Below are 22789 nucleotides of genomic sequence, written 5' to 3'. Positions count from 1 at the left end.
CTGCTTGGTGGTGTTGCAAGCTTTGCGCTCAGGAGGCAGAGGTAGGCAGATCTCTGAGTTGGATGTCAGCTTGGTTAACAAAGCGAATTCCAGGGCAGCCAAGGCTACACAGAGAAAACAAAACAAAACAGAACAAAAATAACGAAAGTGGATAGAACTTAAGGAAACATACCAGGTTGTCTTCTGGGCTACACACACACACACACACACACACACACACACACACAGGACATGGCTGCTTTCTAATTAGCCAGTTTTAGTTTTTATTATAAGAACCTAAATTTCCCAGAAAGTTCAGAGGATTACAGAGAGGGACTCCTGAATCACAGAAACCATGTATGTTCTAGAAATTCATGCTAACGTGGGGCTATGCAGTGCTGGGCTTGACCGGGGGAGGCGCAAACTGACCGACCTATCACTGAGAAAGACCAGAGATGAATGGCTGGGTCCAGTTGGCACCTAATGAGCAGAGCCCAGGGTTGCTGTCCATTGTCCTGCAATGTACAGGACAGCCTGGGTCCCCACGTTCCTGCAACAGCAACATCTCCTGGGGTAGGGTCCTCTATCCAGGCAATCTTGAAGCTGTGTTTCCACTGAGTGACAGTTCTAATCTCAACTGCACCAGTGTGTGCCACCTGCAACCTCCTGGCCCCACATGGGTCTGGGTCTGACAGAAGATACTTCATTTTTGGCATCTGCAGCTTTCATACGCGAACAAAGAATGGTCGTCTCCAAAATGTTGACAGTGATGACTGGAGATGGAAGAGATTGCCCCCTGGATGGGAAGGGCCCCTGGCCTGAGAGGCAAGTGTGGCTGGTTTGAAACTGCCTCACCATCCCTCAGGAGGAGCAGGTGACCTGTAGGCTTCTCCTCGGGAGAGGGACTACTGGCTGGTGGAAAGTGTCCCCTCATCAGTGAAGGGTAAAGGTCGGGACTGCCTCCTTCTCTGTCCTCCATGCCCATGGGGGAGCTCTTGTGATACATGACAGGCATGTGTGGTCCCCATGCTCCAAGTGGTTTAGAACTGACCCGTGCATTTGGAAGTCTATGGCTATGCCAAGAACATTGTTTTTGAGACTCAGACATCTTTGGGTGACCAGGCCCCAGGGCTACCTGAGCAAAAAGATAGAAAGACCAAGGCCAAAAGTCGGTCCTGGTTGGGACACCAGGGGCAGGAGATGGCTGTGGTACAATGGAGGCGACACAGTGGCCTCAGGCCCAGTAAACAAGCAGTGATGCTGAGACCCTGACAGGCAGGACATCATGGAGATGCTGGGAATCGGACACCTCCAGTCTCTACCCAGACCATTGGGCAGCACCAGGACACTGTGTGAGGCTGGAGGGCAGGAGTAGCAGGCCCTCCTAAGGGAGAAAGAGACCAGGGTGAGTGCACCAGGGTGGAGCTGAGGTGGTGTGTTCTCAAGGGCATGTCCCCCTCATCTCCAATTATCCCAGGCACTTGGTGCTACTCTCATGCCATTTTTACTTTCTAAGGCAGGTGGCATCCCCTCTCTCAAGACTCCAGCCCCTAAATCACACAGAGGAAGTGAGGTGCACGGCAGGTTCCTCTCAGCAGGACCCCAGCTACAGATTGCTTCTCTTCTGCAGCATCTTCCTTGGGTTTTCTCCATTGCCAGCTTCACTGTCCTGCTGGCCCAGCCTTCTGCTGCTGTGGATATGGATGGGAAGTGATGTTGAGAACAGTGCACTATGGATGCAGGACCACCCATCCAGAAGAAGTGAAACTTCTGGGAGTACTCAATATGTAAAAAGCAGAGAAGCCACCCAGTGCCAGGGGATAATGGAGGCCCTGGCTCAGTTGACCCAGCAGCCCCAGAGCTGATTCACAAATGACAGTTCCCAGTCATGCAGACACCTCCTGTTATGATCCTTCCCTTCCCACCATCCTCAAGTTATATTCCTAGCATTTCCTGGGCCTCACATCAGCTGTCTGACAAGGCTTATTCCCAGACTCCCAGATACTTGACAGAGGTTAGGATAAAGGCAGTGGGCTGGGACCCCTCACACCTGAGTGGTCCTGTGGTGTGGTCCGCCAAGGCAGGGTGGTCATCATTGGGCAGTCCCAGGTCCTCTCTCTCTTGAGGTGGGGGCTTTTTCCTTTTGGTCCTTACTGGTTTCTCTGTTGAAGGCAGAGACCCAGGATGGCTCCGTGACTTTAGATGGCGCTTCCTGCTCCCACGGCTTATAAGCAGTCTTGGTGGGCAGATGGGCTTTGTAGCCACACCACTGCTAAGCAAGCTGGACATCATGAAGTGAAGTGTTTCCCACACTTCACAGCCTGCTCTTGACAGGGATGGCACAGAACGGGGCGCACCCGGTTCTCTGTTTCTGCTTCACCCACAGCATGCAGGATACAGGAATCAGGAGAGGTAGAGGGTACTGGCCAAAGCTCAAGTGTGACAGCTGTGAATCACTTCCACCACCAGAGGACACCAGCTTGTGATGCCACTAAAGGATCTCTGCCAGGGGATGAGGTGGCATCTCCCTGTTTTACAGATGGGAGAGTAGAGATGGGGATAAGATGGACCAGGAGAGTACTGGAGCCAGGAACTGGCATGGTGGGTTGCTAGAGAGCCAGGATTTCTGGAATGTCCTAAGCATTCCCAGAGAGAAGGAAGGCCCGGAGAAGCTTTGCAGGATAGCCAAGGCTACACAGCTGGTTAATGGTGGCTGTACCCTGGCATCCACACTTCTAAGCTAAGAGGCCCTCCTGCTGCAGCATGGCTACAAGGGACTTACCTGGCAGTCCTCGCTTGTTGGAGAATGGCTTGTTTTCAGTAAGGGGCACTCGGGCCAGTGTCGCTAGCTCTGAGATAAAGGTCTGCTCAGCTTCCTGATAGACAAATGGAAGGGAATCAGTACACCCCTCTACCCCTCACCGTTTGTGTTCCCTGCTACTGAGTTGAAGCCTTACACTGTAAAAGATGTCTGGTGACCACATCTCATGTGGTCCACAGCCTGGAAGACTTTCTAAGCAGCAGCCCCAAGGTCAGGACCAGGACAGAGTCATGAAGGAAGGAAGGTGCTACTCTAGACACCTGGGTCATCTCTCCTAGTCTCATAACTCTGTCCACAAATGAGGACACCTTGCGGGTTCAGCCACTATGAAGCAGCAGCTTGGCTTCACTCCAGTGCACAGCTGCCAAAAGACCCATAAGCCATGGTTTACTACTGGGCAGCTATAGTAGGCCAAGTTTCCCTCGCTATCATAAGGATCACTTCAGCCACCACTTCAACTGCTCACATTTGATGTTGAGAGCTCTCACATTGGCTACCATCTGCAACTGACCCTTGGGAACAAAAGGCCCGTCATTAACGGGATTCTTATGATTGTTGTCATTACTGGCCAGACATACACAAAAAAGGCCAAACCACCGTCATAGGCCTTCATTCTAATTTTTCTTTTAAAATGTATTTATTTATCTACTTGCTCTTAGTAGCAGTAGCAGCAGTGTGTGTGTGTGTGTGTGTGTGTGTGTGTGTGTATGGGCATGTGTGCGCGTGCACGCACACACACACACCACATTGCAGCCATGGTGGTTGAGGACAACTTCAGGAAATCAGCTCCCTCCTTCCACACGTGTTCTGGGGATGAGCTCAGGACCAGGTTTGAGCAGCAGGTGTCTTCTATCTGCTGAGCTATCTTGTCATGCTTTGGTTCTGTTTTAAGGCACCCTGCCAACCCCTGTTATTATTTTTAAAGGCAGACACTTTGGGGTACAGTCACACCTCATAATCCTCCAGGCTGGGACTTTTATGTGCTGAGATGTCCACTTTGTGTCCTGAGAGCTAAGCCTCTCTGAATGCTCTACATAGACAATGAGTCTTAGTTACTGTCAGCACAACCCAAAAGGCACAATGGCAGCCCCAACACCAGGCAGCCCTCTTGGTGGATGTAAGCATAAGGTTATTGTATAATTCAAAGCTGATTTCTGTACATCCCAAATCTGGTTGCAACTGTTGTTCTGAGAATCTCCCGTCTCAATGTTGTGTAAACACTGCTCTCCAACTGTCCCCTCATATTCCAACGAAGCAGCTTACAGCCAATTGCTGAGCATGGGAGAGAATGGCACTGGACTTCCTCCCAGCCAGAGGAGGAGCAGTAAGAGGAGGAAGGAGGGGATTCAACCAAGGGAGAGGTCTAAAAGCCACCAGGAGAAGAAGCTGGAGCAGAAAAGCTACAAAGTGCAAGTATCTCTGAGATGTAGGCTGGAAGGAAATCATATTAGTTTAGAGGGTTAAGAATTGAGTAATAACTGTTCAGTTATTATGTTATTACGTTGTGAAGCTTATTATTAAAAAATATAAGTCTCAATTATTTATATGGTAGCTGGGTTAAGAGAGAAACTAAGAAAAGCAAACACAGTTTTATAAAAATAACATTAACAGGTGGTAGTCTGCACACAGAGAATTGTTCATTCCATTACTACCTCCAAAGCCACAGACAGACTGCTTAGCTGTGTCCTGCATACACCAGGACCATGTGGAACCTGGTGTCCCCAAGGGGCTCATGGTCCTTTCAGAATGTGATACAGTGTTGGCCAAGGCAACTCAAAGAGTCAAAGACACCACAGAAAAAGATAAGTAGATAGGTGAAGAGGTCTGGAGTGGGGCATAGGGTTTTTCACAGGGGCCTGGGCAGCTGGCTGTGAGACTGGCTGTGGCCTCTTCCCTGTACACTATGCCACCGAGTCTAGTGACGCATCTCCCAAACTACCTGTAGCTGATTATCAAGCTGGGCTTCCAGGTGGTCGAGCTCTTGTGCCTTCTGCCTCTGAGAGTTCAGGCGGCCCTGTTGGTGCTGTGTGAACTGGCCCCGGAGTTTCTTCTGCTGTGACAGCATCCTGGTGGTGAGAAGGGATGACCAATACTCTTGGAACCCTGGGCCAATAGGTCCCTACAAAACCCATCCAAAAAACGGCTGTACCATAGGGGCATGCTGCACCGTGGGCTTGTGACTCTTAGTTGCACTTGAGTTCTGGAGTGTGAGGAGAAGCCAGGAAAACATGTGCATGACAAACTGCACTCACATTCTTTCAACAGTCCAGCTCTGACCCCGAGGCTGCATGGCCATAAAGCATGGGGAAGTTTAAGAAATCCTGCATGCACACTGACTTAGATTCCTAGGAAATCCTGGGGACATCAGCAGGATGGAAGCAAAGTCAGGACGCTGCTAGGTAGGGACATATCCTGCACACTGGCATCATCTCATAAGTCTTAACCTAAGGGGAGAAATCCCTGTGAAAGGACCAGAGACCTTCCAGGACCACCAGGGAAGTTCATTTCCTAGGACGGTGTCTAAGAAAGCCTTAATGTGGCAGCCTGTTTATTCTGAGGAGTGAGGGCTGGGCAGGAGCCAGGTCCCTCCTACTGAGAGCACTGCCTTCCCTCGTGAGCACAGACGCCCCCCCTCTCTCCCTCTTCAGCAGATCTTGCTTTGGCCCTCTGCAAAAAGTGACATCTATTCCTGATCTGTAGACCATGGCTGCTGCTTTCCTCCTTTCTATTTTTGGGGGCAATTTTCAGAAAGGCTGACTGTAGATCTGAAGGCAGAAGTCACCTTTAGTATCAAGAGGCAGCTGTCCTGGGGTACACAAGGCGTAAGAACGCCACCTTGACTCTGCTTTGTGCCCTCCAGGTTGTTGGAGCACCTTTCTTTGCTTTCTTGCATTTGGCCTGTAAATTTCTATTTTTCCTGTTAGACCAAATTATCCACCTATCCATGATCTATGTATCCATTTATCCATCCATGATCCATCCATCTATTCTTCCATTTATCCATCTCCACTCACCCATGATCCATCTAATCAGTCAGGATCCATCAGTCCATCTGTGATCCATTTATACATCTATCCATTAGTCCACCCATGAGCCATGATCCATGTCCACTCATTCATGATCCATCTAAACAGCCATGAGCCATCCATCTATCCATCCATCCATGGATCATTCATCATGTTCCATCCACTCATGATCTATCTATCCATTCATTATCCAAATATTCATGCCTTTTTTCTTATTAAAATATTTATGGGAAGACATACTGTCATTTAAATTTTTTCACGTTCCCTTTAACAAACTTTGTTAGCATTTATTAATTGTGCACAACAAAGGATTACACTCTAACATTGCCACATATGTATATCATGTATATCATGTATATCAAGGTAGAGGATGCCTGAGGAACAACAGTTCAGGTTATTCCCGGGCTGCAATACCTGCACCTACCGAAACACACATTCATGCACACACACATGCACACGCACACACACACACACACACACACACACACACACACACACACACGCACGCACGCACACACGCACGCACGCACACGCACACGCACACACACAGTCTCATCACCAGTCTTCATACACACTCTCACCTTGAGTTTGGATTCTGGGGAGCCCAAGGTGTGAGTGAGAGAGGCACAAACCTGGCAAGATCCCAAGCCCGCCACAGAGAGTGGCACGTGTCCCATGCAGAGACCCTACAGGTCACGCTGAGCCCCACCTCTGCTGTACCGCTTGGGAAGCTCCTCGGGAACCATCTGCTGTTTGGCTCCCCGACGGCAGGTCACCGAATTCTCGCTTCTTCCACAGTTTGTAAGCATTGATTCTCTCACCTGGACGAACAGACACAAGGCAGTGAAGGAGTGCATTTGGAGGGTGGGTTCTGATGGGTCTAGGGTGAGGCTGGAGCCCAGCGCAAGGGCTGAGCAGGACACGTCTGTTCTCATAATCTGTCACAGGCCCCAGCACTCGGGAAGGCTGGTGTAGGAGAACGTCATGGCAGCTTTGGCACAGGAGAACTGCCATGGCCCCCCTCTAGCTAGCTCTCTGTCAGGAGTGAGGAGAAGGGACAAGCAAGCTTCCACAGTCAGAGCTGCCAGAGTCAGAGTCACACAGCAGGGAGAGGGGCTGGGTAGACTGAGCTGCAGCTTTGCTGGGCCTTGGGATGCCAGCGTGAGCACTCTCAGAGGAGCAGGCCTTGACCTCACACCCACTGCCACAGCTCCTTATTTGCAGTTAGTTACCTGTTCAGAAAACTTGAATTATTATTGTTATTATTATTATTTGTTTTTCGAGACAGGGGTTCTCTCTGTAGCCTCCGATGTCCTGCACTTGTTTTTTGTACCAGGCTGGCCATGAGCTCACAGAGATCTGCCTGCCTCTGCCTGTCTGAGTGCTGGGATTACAGGCATGTGCCAGCGAGCCTGGCTTTATTATTTTTAAGTAAAGTGATCCGCTGCCCCGGCTGAGAGTGCTGACTGTTGCATAATTACCATGGTGCTACCTTTACCCTAGGAATCCTGGCTGGACTACAGATGGCAGGCAACACTCCTGGAAAGTGTCTTTCTGTCAACTAACTCCACACCCACTCTTACTATCGGTTACTGCATCTCTTTGGCCACCACGAAGCTCAAAGACGGAATGACTTCCATTTCCCAGGCCGTATGAACATTCATCCCGATGCTTCCTATAAACCACCTAGATTTACTGTATTGTATACACATGGCCTCTGGGCACCCTTTACAGGGGAAACACGCACACACACACACACAGACTCCACTCTGGCAGGCCATCGCTGGCCTCTAGATGGGGAGGCTCCTACCCTGCAGGGTCTTGAGGCGCTGTAGCAGCTGTTTTTTGTGGGTCTGCAGGAGCTTCCCGATGCCCTGGTAATACGCCTGCACGAGGCGGCTGACGCCGGTGCTGGTCACGTACACACTCTCCACCACCGTCTCCACCAGCGTCCTCTGCGGTAAGCAGAGACAGGGACATCTGAAAGGTCGCGGGTGGAGCCACCTGCGCTGCCTTGTCTTTCCCACCCGCTCTCAACCTGGACTGACCAGGACTCACGCAGGGTGGGCTTGGCTGTTAAGCCACTCATGATACTCTTACTTCCTGTGGTAAGGGCTGTCAAGACTGTGGTTTTAATCTAATTCTGGCCAATACAGTGTGACGTTAAAGAAGCTTGCTGTGGGCAGAGCATTTCCTTCAGGAAGAGCAGCATAAAGCCTTGTTGGGTGAGAGACGCCATCGCTTCCCTCCTGCTGCCAGGCCGTACACAGCTGTGCTTCCTAGGTCACAGGCACCATGGCTCTCTGCCTCAGTTGGACTCTTTCCTGCCTCATGAATCCAGGGAGCAACTAAGAAGCTGTAGGAGACTGGAGATGAGCTGAGACCTAGTTCCAGCTTAATTTCTGCTGCTCACTACCTGCCAGGCTTTCAGTGTGTCTTTTGTAGAATGAGAAGCCTCAGTTTCCGCATCTGTACAATGGGAAGGAGGATCCTTACCCAGCTTGGGCTGTAGGGAATCAGAGGAGGTAGGATGAAGAAGGCACCCAGACATTGTATGTCACTCACATGGCCACTATCGCTATTTTGACCACTGTTATTTAGCTCTGGCAACAGAAACAGCAAGCCACTGCCCACTTATCCAAGTTGAGTTCTGTGGATCACGGGCCACCAGGGTCTGTCTGCAAAGCCTCAGGGAAAGCCACATTTTTCAGTTTGGATCTGGTTTTGCTGTTCTGTGGTCAATGGAGAGGGAAGCCAGGTGTGCCCCGGGCTGATTCAGAGCTGCACAGGATTCAGCTCAGGGCCTCTGTGTGTGGGCTAGGTGATTCTTGGCTGGTAAGCCAAGCACACCCTGTAGGCTGGAAGCTCAAAGAGGGGCAGGGAAAGTGCTGTTCTTCCTGGCCCTCCTTGCTGAGGGGCAGCCTGGTGCTCACCTTGAAGTCTTCCTTGTCCCTCGTCCTGACCTTGCTGGCCACATTCCGGGCGTGCACCAGTAGCGCCTGCCCAATGGCTCTCTCTGAGTGCAGCTGTAGCAGCTGCCCTGCCTCCTGTGCCTCTGCCAGCAGCTGCTGCTGGAGCCGCAGGCCGGTCTGCTGAGCCTCATCCTCCAGCCTGGCAGATTCCTCCAGGATCCGCGCCTCCTACAAGGGAAGACAGGCTCCCACCTCACCAAAATGGCTGGCTCTTGTGTTGGCCTGAAGGCTGGGGGAGAGGAATGAAGGAGTGGGCAGATTCTAGACTTGAAATGCTAACCATAAGGATGAGCCTATGTGTCTGTGGATAGTTCCCTTCCTCATCCAAAGACATTTATTGAGCTTCAACTGTGTGCTCAGTGTGATCTATGGCCCCTCACAAAATGAGGACCTTGTTCATCCTTCTCGAACACTGTGAAGCCTGAATACTAAGACTGGCAAGGTCTGAGGGGCTCAGAGAAGTTGAGTGGCTTTCTGAAAGGCACACAGCAGAGCCAGCTTGAGATAGGATTCAGCTTTGGGAACATTACAGAAACTGTGGCAGGACACATGGGCCTAGGGACTGCACCTGCTTAGGATGGAGAGATGGGGGGCATTGGGAACTGGAACTAGAGAAGTAACCAGCTTGCTACCTTTGAGCCTCCAAGGAAGAGCAAGAAGCTGAGCAGGACAAAAGCCATCACAGCTTCTATGGCTTAGGAGCTCCACACAGGAGACCTGGGGAAGTAGGTAGGGGTTCAAACCCCGGCTCTGCTGCTTGCCAATTATTTCAGTCTGCTCAGATCTTCACAGGAAGGGCCTCTTTCTGGTACCTATGTGGGGGCTGCCCCACCTTCCCTGAGACTTCACTGAGATTCCTGGGAGAATTCTCTCCCTGTCGCCTTCACTGGAATCCCTCCAATTCACCGTTGTCTCCCCTTTTATGAGCTGGATGTGTTCCCTCCAATGTACATATTTGGAGTTCAATGTTGAAGAGCATGGACCTGGGACAGCGGGTGATGAGTGTAGAAGGCTGTGAGCTTGAACCCCTCCAGGGTACCTAAAGTCCTCCTAAGAGGAAGGCAGAATCTCAATACATACCGAAAGAGGACCACTGTGAGGACACAAAGTAGATGTGTGTGTAAGCCAAGGAGAAAAGTCTGGGGAGACACCTGCTGCCTGCTAACTTGACCTCAGCCCTTGGGTCCCTATCCTGGGAGGCTGTTGGGTCCCTTGAGTCAAGTCCCAACCTGTGGTTTTTGTCACACTGTCCTTCAGTTCCCTGGGGTGTCAGAATCCTAATGTGAGAAGCAGGCTAACAGGGGTGTAGTGGAGCCCTTCTGGGCAGGGCTGGGGTGTGTGGGAGAGTGGACCCTGTGTGCTCACCAGGGCGTTAAGTAGCTGCCACTGATGCTCCTCCAGGCACGGGGATGCGCCCTGCTCTAGAGCCAGCTGCTCACGCAGCTCCTGCAGGAGCCTCTTCTTCCCAGACAGCCTCATCTGTGCCAGGGCAGTGATGGTGGTGCCTCGGAGGGCCAGTCTGCGCAGGGCAGAGCACAGCAGCAGCTCGTGGCCCTGAAGGATGCCTTGTGTGGACCTACGGGAGAAAGCAAGCCTGGTCAGAGCTCTCGGATGCTCTGAGCCAGGGAGGCACTCTCGGAGGAGCCACACCCATAGGAGGAATGGGAGTCAGCCATTGCCCTGCCTGGTGACATCCATTCAAGTCCTTCCCAAGTTCAAAGGTACATGCAATGGCTATGGTACAGACCCAATTCCATTTCATACACTCCATTTCAAACACATCTAAAGCCAAAACAAGCACTCGAGTTCCCACACCAGTGGGTCAAGCAACCCAAGGCCAGGCAAAGGGTAATGCTTTCTTCATAATGTACAGTGCTGCTGAGAGTATGGGAAGCTGGACAGAACCTTGGCAGCCAGTGGCTGACAAAAGGCAGGCTCGGGACACATTCATGCCTTTCTGCTGAGGCCCTCAGCCTGGAGATGTGCTCATCCCTCACAAAGTCCTGCCATGGAGTCAGTCGGACCTAACGTCCTTACAAGTCCTCTGTGGAGTTTATTACCCTAAAAGCTGGACCCCGTCTCCTCAGTCATTCCACAGGTATCCAGTGGTCAATAAAAATAACACAGCCATACAGACAAAAAACAAACCAAAAAGGTAGAAAAACAGACAAGAGAAGAGCTACAAGGTAGCATACTGGACCGAAAGAATGGAACGGTACAGAATTATGTATGGGGTGTGTTAGAATAGTCTAGTACGTATACAGTTGAATCCCAAGAGATAGAGAGAAGACTCATTTATATTATATATAAATGGACCAAATTCTAGGACAGCTCAGAAAGAGGCTCCAGGCTACCTGAAGCTCTGTGAGCTGACAATGCTCATTGGGTCACTCTGGTCAACCATGCTTATCTTCCCCCCTTCTGATGTTTCATTTGTATCATCCATTACAACAGCCTGCTGAAATTCACAAAAGCCACAAGGCTCTTCTGCCACAGCTGCCCATTTCCTGTATCAAACACAGCCAAAGCCACATACCTGCTCCTGGTCCATCCAACACATCAGCCACACACCTGCAGCCAACCAGCCCATTGCTGCCATTACCACCTCTGCACAGGCACAGTCCTGTCCTACTTCTGTGCCTCTACCACAGCCATATACTTGATACCTACGTGTATACGGGTCTTGGGAAAAGATAGGTAATTAAAAGAAAATCTGTCATTTTTCTCCTGGAAAACAGGAGAAATATTTTTACTAAACAGAAAAACAAACAAACAAAAAAACACTGCATGAACAGCAAAAATGTGGAAACAGAGTATACATTTGATGGATAAGGAGAAAGTGACTGTAAATGTGCAAAGACCTCTGTGATGACAGAAACTTCCAACATCTGGACTGTATGCAGTAACGGAAGTAAAACGGCAAATTTACCAATCATCTGGAACTGTAGCCAAAACCAAGGTGTATAAATTCACCTTACGAGAGCTTTCCCAGAACGTCCCTACCAAGCAGAATGCTGTGAAACAGGTTCTATTAGCCCCACTTTCCAGAGAAGGAAACTGTGAAATGGTACATCCTTATTATCAGGGGAAGGCAGGGGTAGCCAATGTGTCCACCTTGTAGCTTAGCACACTGAAGTTAGCCTGGAGTCTCACACAGACAGGGCCCATCCCTCAGGGCTCATACTCACTCTTCGGAGAGGCCACTGAATCGGCTCAGGACCCCGTGGATGGTGCTCTCGTGGTGCTCCCGCAGTTGCCTCTGCAGCGCCATAGACAAAGCACACTCCTCTAGCCACACCTATGCTCGGAGGGACAGAGATGCGCTAAGCCGCTGCACTCACTCCATCGACCCTCCTTGTCTACCCACCCCAGCATATCAAGTCACATCAGGACTGAGGGCATCTTCTTCCCCTGTGGTTTGGCAAGATAGCCTTACCAGGGGAAAACAGAATCCATGTCAGAGTCAGCCCCCATTCCTCTTACTCGGGAACCTATATGAGAACAAAGCTGCATATCAGCTACTTCTGTGTAGGGGCCCTAGATTCAGTCCATGCGTGGTCCTTGGTTGGCACTTCAATCTCTACAGGCCTCCATAAGCCATGGTTTGTTGGTTCTTTAGGTCTTGTAGAGCTCCTGTCCCCTCTGAGTCTTTTTATCCTCCCCCTGATTCTTCCACACGACTCCCTGTGCTCCACCCAATGTTTGGCTGTGGGTCTCTGCATCTGTTTCCATCAGCTGCTGGGTGGAGCCACTCAGAGGACAGCTATGCTAGGTTCCTGTCTGTGAGCACAACAGAGGATCATTCATAGTGTCAGGGGTTGGCTGTCTCCCATGGGGTGGATTTCAAGTTGGGAGAGGCATTGGTTGGACATCTCCTCAATCTCTCCTTTCTTTTTCTCCCTGCACATCTTGTAGGCAGGGTAAATTTTGGGTCAAAGTTTTTGTGGATAGGTTGGTGTTCCCCTCCCTCTACTAGGAGTCGTATCTAGTTTGAGGGTGGCCTCATTAGCATCCATGACTCCTGAAACTAGGAGTCTCAGAGAGAGTCACCCTCATATCCTCTTAGGAGCTTACCCTGTTGTAGGTCTCCAGTTTGTCGCAGAGAAGGTCCTGACTAAGGCTTCTCTTCTCTCTGCAAGCCCTCTGTCCTCCTACCTCCACTCTTCCCAGGTCTGATGAGACCTCAGGTCTTAACAGAGGCCCTTGTAGCTCAGATTTCCATTCCCATCCATGATTCTTTGCCTGTTCCAGCTTCCAGGGGCTGCTTTTCGCTCAGGTTCGCCAGCCCACCTTTCTAACCTCTGCTTACACTGCCTACCACCCTTTTTTGACTCCAACCCTCCTGCCTCCCTCCCAGCCCTTCCTTCCTGTTTCTGCAGCCACAGCTCTGTCTCATCTGTCCCCTGCTTCACTGCCTTTTGCCTTGTAACTTCCTGGGTGAACTTTTGAGTGCTGTGCCCACACCCTGGCCCTCCCTCCATGGTTGTTGGGGAAGCTCAGTAACCACGACTTTCCTTGGGGCACTGGGTATCACTCCAGGGACTTGAACATGTTCAGCAGGCACTCGGACCCTGAGTGCATTCCTGGATGTTTGCAACCACATCTGTGTAGTGTCCCTAAGAGGCCCTTGGGGATGCCCAGCATCTGAAATCTCTCCATACCACCCTAAATCTCAAATGCAAAGCCCAGCCCCGGGTCCCAGGAGACATACTCGCCTGTCCTGCTCCAACAGGTCACACAGGAGTCCCCACTGCTGTCTGCGGAATCGGTCTGCCTGCCCCAGCTGTCTCGCTGCCTGCTCCTGGACCTGTTGCCGCAGGGACTCACATTCTGCCACAGGGAGGCCGCTCACTTCTGGGAGAGTCTTCAGAAACAGGGTGTCCACAAACTTTTGGAAAGTTTCCATGGTGCCACAGTACAGCTCCTGAAAGGAGAACCACACTGGGGTCTTGGGTGGGTTCCACATCCCACCCTGCTGGGGTCTGAACTTTTAGAATTGAAATAGAGCACACGGGGTACAAGCAAGACGGACAATAGGAACAAAGCTTGCTGTTGCCACAGCAAGCGCACCATGCTCTGCTCATGGTGTTATAGGCAAAGAGCTGCAATGGTCAATAGCATTGTTTACTTTAAAAATAACCGACGAGGTGTTTTAGGATTCAAAAGTTTAAGGAACTCGAGGTACTATTTTAATTACAGTCATTTTGAAGCAGATGAAGAGAGAATCAATGCACTGGAAGGTAAATCAAAAGAAGCCCTGAACAAAGCAAGGGGGCTACAGGATGGACACTGTGAAAAGAATGAAGGCACCAGAGAGACTAGGAGGTCCAACAGGGGGTCACTGCTGTCCTCAAGGAAGAAGGGGCAGGAGAGTTGAAACAGAAGCACTAGTTAGATAAATAACCAAATTTCCCAAAACTAATAAAAGAATTTTACAGATAAACACACTGAGGCTGCAACTGATGACATCTATTCAACCCTGGTCAACTCCAGTCCGGATGGCTGTGTTTCCTGTCTTTGCCCATTCTTGACTCTCCAGTCTGGAATGCTGACTTCTAGTCTCAGGGACACTCCTTCCAGATGGCTGTCTTTGAGTTCACCTTCACCACATGGGACCCTCGGTCTCTTCTCTGTGCTGATACGTACGGGCTTGGTGATAGAGTCAATGTGGATTGGGATGTACCCAGTCCCAGCTGCTGTCCTAAGGTCTCCTAAGCATGGAGTTGTCACAGTGCCAATGTGAAGGAAGACTGATGCCCCATTACATAGGGAGAGAAACAAGGCCAGAGGGACCAGGTCGTGGTCACATGGCCATATGGTGAGGCAGAGCTTGATGCTGAGCTGGTCACCCGAGACCTCTCCCAACAGCGCTGCCCAGCCCTTAGCTGTGTGTTATATCCTTTCTCACCAGCATCTTCCTTTCCCCCATTTCCATCTCCCAGCCTATGCTGCTCACCAGCATGCCCCAGGGGCCCTCTTTCTGGGGTTCCTTATGCTCTTCATCCTGTCTCCTCAAAGCCAGCTGTGAGGAAGGCAGGCATCTCTAACTTGCCTGTGTACAGACTCAGAGGTGGCTCTCCCAGTTTCCAGAATGGGCACAATGAAACCCATGGGAGAAAAGTGGTCTTTGGGTCCTTTAGGCAACAAGTACAATGCCATCTGACCCTGCCTCCTTTGTCCCAGCCTGGAGGGCAGGAGGATCAAAAGGTTCTCTCACAGATGCAGAGCAGAAGGTCGCTCTGTTGTCTGGCTAAGCCTCTGTTCTCTGCTAAGCCTACTGCCAATCTGACAGACTTGGAATCACACAGGAGACACACCTATATGTGAGTCTGTGATGTTTAGATGTTTAACCAAGGGGGAAATAATTCACCCCGGGTATGAGCAGCCTCATTCCATGAGCACAGATCCCAGATTAAATAACAGGAGGCAAGCTGAGCGCCAGCAAGCGTGTTTCTATGTGACCAGCTGCCTTTTGCTGCCGACACCATGCCTTCTCTGCCTGAGAGCCAGGTAATTTGTTACAGCAAAAAGCAACACAATCACATACCTGGCAGAGTGCAGCCATGGCCTCAGTGATCCTGATGTCCTCTTCCTCCTCCTGGTCACTCCGTGCCAGCCGCTGCCTCTCCAGGACCTCATGAAAAGCCTGTCGTTAAAACGGGAACTGAGTCCGGTAGAAAATTGTACTCCTTGGTTTTTCTGGAAAATTCTCCCCAGATGAGTGACTGTCATCTCAGATGGAAGAAATATTCACACCTATGTAATATGAGGAAACTGAGGCATGGAGCCACCACAAGACTTCAATGGCTTGTAAAATGTGGTTGAGGCCAGGACTTCAGGTCCCAACTGTGCTTCCATTTAACTGATGTGAGGCGTGTGCACAGGACCACCCTTGTTACTTGTCTGTCCTATGCTCAGACAACACCCTCTGACTTCCACTGCTAGTGACTGCCATATCCAGGGGGACCTACCTGGGGAACCCGGGATAAAGCAGAAAGGTGATTAGAAGCCTTCTTCCTCTGACTCAAGTCAATCTTCTCATACAGAGTAAGCCCCACCTATTTAGGGTATATTCCTGACTCCTAGGCATGACCCTAGTTAGGGCTCACAGAGAGGAAAGTGTAACAGGCCTGACTGAGTCTGTTCTGTGCTGAAGGTGTGGCCTCACTTTACCACGGCGCTACTCTTCACCGCACTGTCCCCACGGCCCCGTGCCTGTACTGTGAGCTCTGCCTTTCCACTGGTTCCCAGCTGTTCATTTTCTTTCCAGAAAGTTGGCATCTTACTTCCTGCCCTCCCATAGGTCTCTCCTCTTCCTATTGAGAGACAGGGCATTTTCTAGTGGAGGTCACCTTCCTGGTCCCGACCACTGCCCTGGCCAAAGCTGTGCCCTGCTTCACGCCCATGACTGAGGGACTGTTCTGAGAAAGGCTTGGGCCTTACACTCTGTGTGTCACAAGTCAGCATTTGGCTATACCTGATAAAGATTCCCCCTCCCAGCAGCCCAGTTTTGGATGTTTGTCACTGGCCCATGAAAGAGGAACAAAGAGACAAAGGGACATGGCTACAGTCACATGCCTAGCACAGGGAGGCCAGAGTTGAAGTCATGTCTGTTGGCAGCCTAAACCCTGACCAGGATCAACCTGCAAGGGACAAATACTGGGGGTGGGGTAGGGACAGAGTCACCTTGAGGAACTCCCCCAGGTCTGGGGTCAGCTGGGAATCAGCCAGGAAACTTCTCTGTTTTTCTTCCTGGGCATGTGTGAGCTCTGCCCTCATCTCCGCCTGGCGAGCCAGAGATGTCTGGACCAGGTCTTTGCCCCGCTGCATGAATTCTGGGATTGAAAAGAACCATAGAGCAGGAGGTGACTCTTCAAAAGACTCACTTCAGAAGCATTCCTGTGACCTACCAGGCAGCCCCTTTTCTGCAGGTGATAGATCTGTTTCCCTTTGCGGGTCTCACTGACAGTGACCTCATGGATCTTGAACTCTCTCTGACCTACCTCCTGGTGGCCCTGTGGGCAGGAGCAGACTTGGGAACTTGTGTAGCTTCCCTCCATCCTTGATGGCTTGACTCACCCTCACTAGCCCTTCAGCTGAGCCAGGCTGGGGCTGTGTGTGGGTAGCTGGATTGCCCCTGAGCATTTCTATGTCCATTCTGCTTGATGCCCTCTCCCTTCCTCTGCTCCTTTGAAATTACAGGTGGTCCTGTGATGACACTGGGGTCTTGTCAGCCCAAGTCACTGAGAATAGAAGATGATCCTGATCTCACACAGACTCTGATCGCTCTGATGTGCTACAGAGGAGGATACCTAGCCTGGCATTGAATTGGCTCATTTCCAGGGCTAGAAGTGGACACAGCCCAGGTTTAATGTCATGGGCCATACTATTCCAGGTCCCCAACCCAGGCTCACTAGCTCACCCCTGCCAAAGCTCTCTGCCTCCTCCCAGAAGGCCTTGTGCTGTTGGGTCAGAAGTTCCTCCTTCTGCCTCCCAGACAGCTGACCCTGGACAGTCAGCAGCTCCAGGCCACGGGAGATGGCAGCCAGCCGGCACTTCGTCTCCTCCTGGATCTGGGTCCTCAGGAACTCTACTAATCTTGCCATGTGAGCCCGACCCATTGCTGTCTCCAGGGCATCCTGTGGGGAGACACATGACAATGGCTGGGCATCAGGGCTCTCTGCTTTGAAAATGTGGAGGAGGCAGTGGCCTCCAATCCCACACTCCGTGCCAAGCATAGAGAACTCCCTCCATCCCCATATGCATCTTAGGCAGGGATGGTAGGGTCCCCATTCCCTCCCTGCTTGGGATAAACCACTAGGCACTTGTCCTGTTCCCAAACGCTTCAATCACCGTCCTTTAGTGAAGCCCAGATCCTGAGGCTCTGTGTCCCACACTCTCCTGCTCCTAGCTGTCAACCTAAGCCTGACCACTAGATGGAGATCAAAGAGCAGAATCATAAAAGTGCCCCAGGAAATAGCAATGTGCAGCAAACTCTGAGAACTCAAGCTCGGCCTGGAGGTTGCGAAGCACGCCTTTAATCCCAGCACTCAGGAAGCAGAGGCAGGTGGATCTCTGTGCATTCGAGGCCAGCCTGGTCTATGGAGCAAGCACCAGGGCAGCCAGGCCTGTTATACAGAGAAACCCTATCTCCAGAAACAACAACAACAAAAAGAGAACCTAAGCTCTGTAGGATCACTGATCTAAGCGGCACTTCCTCTATGGGATGCTGAGTGATGGATAGATGGGTAGGTGTAAGAAAAAGCATATGGCCAAAGACTGGCACTCTCTTCTGACCTCCTTGGGCACCATGCATGTACCTGGTATATGTACATACACTCAGGCAAAACAGTTATACACACAGAATAGATCTCTTAAAATGGGCAAATGATGGGTGGATGTGTGATAAATGGATGGATGATGATGGAGAGATGGGTAGATAGAGATAGATGATGGATGGATGGAAGATGGATAGATAGGTGATGGACAGATGGATGGGTGGATAATAGGTGGATTCATTGGCCTTTTCTGGGGTGCTATATCCCCTCTACAACAGGAATGTGCTTGACTTCCTGACTTTTAAGGTATTTGAATGTCTTTTCGCCCTCCTTGTGCCCTGTGTTACCAGGGCCTGCAGGTCCTGAGAGTCATGCAGCAGCCCTTCCGCAGCAATCATTCTTCCTGTCAGAGCCATCATGAACTGTCGTGCCTTGGAGCTGGAGCATTTAAACTGATCCATGAGAATGGGCTGGATGCTGTCCATCTGCTTCCAGAAAGCTCCCATCTGTGAAACGAGCATGAAAAGCAGGTGATGAGGAAATCTAGCCAGGGTCTGGGAATCACAGCTCATCCCTTATCCCCACCAGAGCTCAACCCTTCTGCAATTGAAGCAGGTTTACTTTGGCATTGATTGCTTTCTATGTAGGCACCCTCTACTCTGCCCCAGATACCATAGAGCCAGTCATATTATAGAGGTGTTTTTAGCAAATACAGGGCACTGTTGCCAATAAGGAAGTTATAAGCCCTGCCTAAGGACTCCAGATAGGCAACAATTACTCCTCGGGAGCATGAGAAACGAGACAATAAGAACCTGTGAGTTTCAGGATCTCTCAAAAGGATTAAATGTGGCTTAAAAAAATGAGAACTCAGGAGGCCACTAACTATTAGTTATTGTCTAAGAAGAACAAAAGAACCAAATGGCAGAGAAGATGCTGGCTGTGAAATTTTTCTGATTTTGAAATCCAGCCGCCCACACCATATCTTATCAGGACCAGAGGAGGGAATAGTCAACTCATGGCTTGGGCTGCTGGGGGCTTCAACGTGTGACAACAAAGCCCATCTAGGTTTCAGCATCAGGGATGGCAGGAAATCTGGTGACTGTCTTTCTGGGGCACAGGCTGAGCGGCATCTGCGTGTCTTGCTTGCTTATTTCTGGATAGAACACGCCCTGTGGCACAGCAGTAGGACTAGGAGAAACCCAGATGTCACAGAATGTGAATGTCATTGGCTGTATTTGGTTCAGATCCCTTTAGGTCCACAATGGTCCTGAATGTGGGTGGCACCATCCCATGGGCTGGAGTCCCAAACTGAACAAAAAGGAGAAAGCGAGCAGAACTCCAATGTCAACTGTGGATGGAATGCAACCCTGACTCCACTCTCCTGCTGCCGTGCCTTCCCCACCATGGATGCTATCCTTTTGAATTGGAAGCAGAATAAACCATTCCTCCTTTAAGGTGCTGCTTGGCAGATATTTGGTCACAGCAATGAGAAAAGTGCCTTGAATGAATATCCACCCCCCCATAGCCTCAGGTACTTAAATGTTTCGTTCCAAGTTGGTGGCACTGTTTGGGGAGGCTTAGGAGGCGTAGCCTTATTGAAGAGAATATGTCACTGGAGGAGGGCTTTGAGAGTTTAAAGACTTGTGCCATTTCTAGTTAGCTATATCTGTTCCATGTTTGTAATCTAAGATGAGAGCCCTCGGCTTCCTGCTCTCACAGCCGTGCCTTCACTCTGCCACCATGGACTCTTAACTAACCCTCTGGAACTTCAAGTCCTAATAAACCCTTCTTTCTTTAAGTTGTCTTTCTACCTCCCAGCTTTCCTTGTTTCCTGTCTGCTCATGTGTGGGCCAGCATCCCTTCTGACTGGTATCTCTACGGTCCTCTAAGGATGTTTTTCAGATCCTGAAGTGAAAACGACATGTCCCTCAACCATACCTCAGCAGCCCCTATCACCTCTCCACAACATCACGCTAGCCAAGTGGTCTTCCTCGCTCACTGTAGCTGTGCCCGAGTCTCTTGGGCAAGGCCACAGTCCAGCAAATCTGAGCAACCACTGCCCAGCATAGGAGGTGCCAAGGACATGGATTCAAAAAGAGAAAGGAGTGTTCCACAGAAGCCCTCTTCTGGGGTATGAGAAGCATGTTTGTGAGGACGAGGGTTGGAGTTGCTCCTAGATTCAGCTCTCCTATGGGGTGGCAGGGACACTGAGGGCTTATAGGATTCACTGCTTTCAGTGATAGAAACAGCCAGCTTAAACTGTAAGTGGATAAAAGCTTCCCTCTGTGTATCTCCGTTCTCTAAGTATACCTTCCCTGCCACTGAGCTTCAGAAACTGGCTCTGCCTTGGGATGGGATGTGACACTATCCCCTGTTTAATCTCGCCAATGTCACTCTTGCAGAAACCAAGCTTCCCACAGGGGAGAAAGGCCGGCACCTACATTGTCTATGAGCTGCTCCGAGAGCTCTCTCTCCTTCCTCTCCACATCTGCCAGGGAAATGTAGCCAGGGTCACCAGTGCCCAACATTTCCGTGTTCACCAATCTGGCCTGAAGTCCCTTTTCTAATTCCTCCAAATCCTGGGGGAGAAGAGGGGTCAAATACATAAAGAAAAGCTAGTAAAACTCAAACACTAGAAGAATAAATGTTCTTATGTTTTTAACAAATATTTTATAAAAATATGTTAACAATAATGAGATATTCTGAGCACAGACTTAGGGTTTAATGCTGAGCTGGAGAAATGGCTCTGTGGGTGAAAGCAATTGCTGTGTAAGGCTAGACATCTGAGTTTGATATCCAGAACCCATGTAAAGATGGGAAGAACCAGTTCCACAGAGCTGTCCTCTGACCTCCATTCATGCACCGTGGCACAGACACCCACACCAACATGATACATTCATACACAGGAACTCACAGTGTATTTAAAGTGTGAGGATAAAAGCTCTTTTACTTCATTAAACATTGGACCAACAGAATGAAAGATGATTTTCTTTTAGATCCTCCATCTTCCTGAAACTATAGTTAGTACTTTGCAAATAATGAAAATTTGCCTTTCAATCATTACAAACCTTAGAAAAATGTGCATTCTAGGGGCTGGGAAGGAATGTTCCTTCTTCACTCACAGGGTCTCCATGGACGAAGGAATCTATACTACACCTCAAGGAGGAAGTGGGAAGTATTTGGTGGGTTCAAGAGTGGGAAGGGAGCAGGGCAGCTTAGCTGTCCAACTTCTTTCTCTCTGGGACACCATCTTCACAGGAAGCTATTGGTCTGGTGTGGTCTTAGTATAGTGAGCGGGTGGCACAGCCTCCGTTTCTGGGAGGAGCCGGACGTGGGCCAGAGTCTTCTTGTGACGAGGTGGACAACTGAGTCAGTCCTGGGATTCAGTGTTAGGGAGCAAGACCCTCCAGGCTGACAGCATTTTTAGATCTGCAGCTTACTCCAAACTCAGGGAGGATCATGAGGTGCTCTTGTGGCTTCTTTAAACCACACTGTGGAGGTGAAGAATGGTTCTTGCTTCCTTCTCTGGAGCCGTATTCCCGGGTAACCAAGGAGATGTGGGGACACCTTCTTCCAGCATTCTAATGTTGGAACTGCTTGCCCACAGACACCTCCCCCTGAGACTAGCCGATCTTTCCTTCCCTTGCTGTACCTAATGAACATGCCAAGGTTCCGGGTTGCTGGTGGTAGTAGGTGCTGGCCATTAGAGTGGGCACAATCCCAGCTTTCCTGTATGTATCTGTCCTTTCTTCATTCCCTTGCTGGCCAGTCAGGGTTCTAGGGCTCAAGCTTCAGGTCACCGCAAATCTTCTTTTTTACATATGCACATACACTTTTACAAGCCAACACACTGTGCTCAAATGTATATTATAAAAAACGTTTTATGCATTAAAGAAAAATATTTTTTTAATGCACACCATGATATGTTTTACTATTTTAACAGTTTACTGAGTTACCTTGAGATACGGGCTATAAAGACTTACATGCTCTTGTTTGGAAAGAATCTTCTGGTATAATTCATCATCAGGCTTCTTTTTAGGAAAAAAGTCCATGAGGCATGCTTTGAGAATCTGAATGAACATCTGTTGGCACAAGGGAAGTGACAGGAGAAACCTTTGAAGAGTGCTTCACCCCCATATAGGTCTTGCTGAAGGAAAGGACCTATATATTAAAATTATATATCATGGCAATGGCTTGTCCTGGGTTTTATGAAGCTTCTAAAGAATATCTCTTACTTTCCTTTCTTTCTTCCTCCCATCTCCTCACTCTCCTGCTTTCCTCCCTTTCTTCTCTCTTTCCCGACGCCCCATCTCTATAGTATTTCCTCAATGCCCACACTGTGCAGAGCTCTTCATGACTCCCCCCTGCCCTCCATTTTCACATGTAGACCTGCTTCCTCGTAAGAAGAGTTAGAGACACCTCTACAGAACTGGGTTGTGCAAAGCCCTCCCGGACTCCTGTTTCCATAGGAGATACCTCTTAAACCAAGAAGGGCCCTCCCAGAATTGGGGATCCCTAGGGAATCCCAGAGGGCACCACCTCCATAATGTCTAGTCACTGCACTGCAGGAGCTCTGTTATCCACGCATCATCAGGACACCACTGTGAGCAACATTCACACAGGGACTGATGTCAACACTGTCTCTCTGGGGCAAATGCCCTGGGGAAGAGCCATTGGTCCTCTGGGCATCACATGCTTGCTTGTCTAAGAAAC

The 22789-nt window shown here is 50.1% G+C and overlaps 1 protein-coding gene across 5 annotated transcripts in view; it reads right to left on the bottom strand.

Annotated features, from left to right (window-relative positions):
- Window positions 1-239: 239 nt before the first annotated feature.
- The window catches only part of Evc (EvC ciliary complex subunit 1), a 36869-nt gene continuing 14319 nt past the window's right edge, over window positions 240-22789 (bottom strand). For 3 of the 5 annotated variants that reach the window (XM_021630695.2, XM_021630712.2, XM_060365407.1), the window contains 16 exons: window positions 22060-22158; window positions 20518-20655; window positions 18424-18582; window positions 17221-17437; window positions 16485-16633; window positions 15346-15444; window positions 13510-13722; window positions 11987-12096; window positions 10164-10374; window positions 8760-8966; window positions 7637-7781; window positions 6536-6647; window positions 4740-4866; window positions 2762-2855; window positions 2030-2141; window positions 240-1670 (listed from right to left, as the gene is read on the bottom strand). In XM_021630695.2, the coding sequence (XP_021486370.1) occupies window positions 1586-1670; window positions 2030-2141; window positions 2762-2855; window positions 4740-4866; window positions 6536-6647; window positions 7637-7781; window positions 8760-8966; window positions 10164-10374; window positions 11987-12096; window positions 13510-13722; window positions 15346-15444; window positions 16485-16633; window positions 17221-17437; window positions 18424-18582; window positions 20518-20655; window positions 22060-22158 (2277 nt within the window). In that variant the 3' untranslated portion in view covers window positions 240-1585. The remainder of the gene's footprint in view (window positions 1671-2029; window positions 2142-2761; window positions 2856-4739; window positions 4867-6535; window positions 6648-7636; window positions 7782-8759; window positions 8967-10163; window positions 10375-11986; window positions 12097-13509; window positions 13723-15345; window positions 15445-16484; window positions 16634-17220; window positions 17438-18423; window positions 18583-20517; window positions 20656-22059; window positions 22159-22789) is intronic. The other 2 variants (XM_021630717.2, XM_021630707.2) reach the window with 2 other exon arrangements.

This window comes from Meriones unguiculatus, chromosome 12 (genome assembly GCF_030254825.1).
Source record: "Meriones unguiculatus strain TT.TT164.6M chromosome 12, Bangor_MerUng_6.1, whole genome shotgun sequence".
Classification (NCBI taxonomy): domain Eukaryota; kingdom Metazoa; phylum Chordata; class Mammalia; order Rodentia; family Muridae; genus Meriones; species Meriones unguiculatus.
Note: the sequence above shows the minus strand (reverse complement) of the source record. Positions and strands in the feature narration are given on the sequence as shown.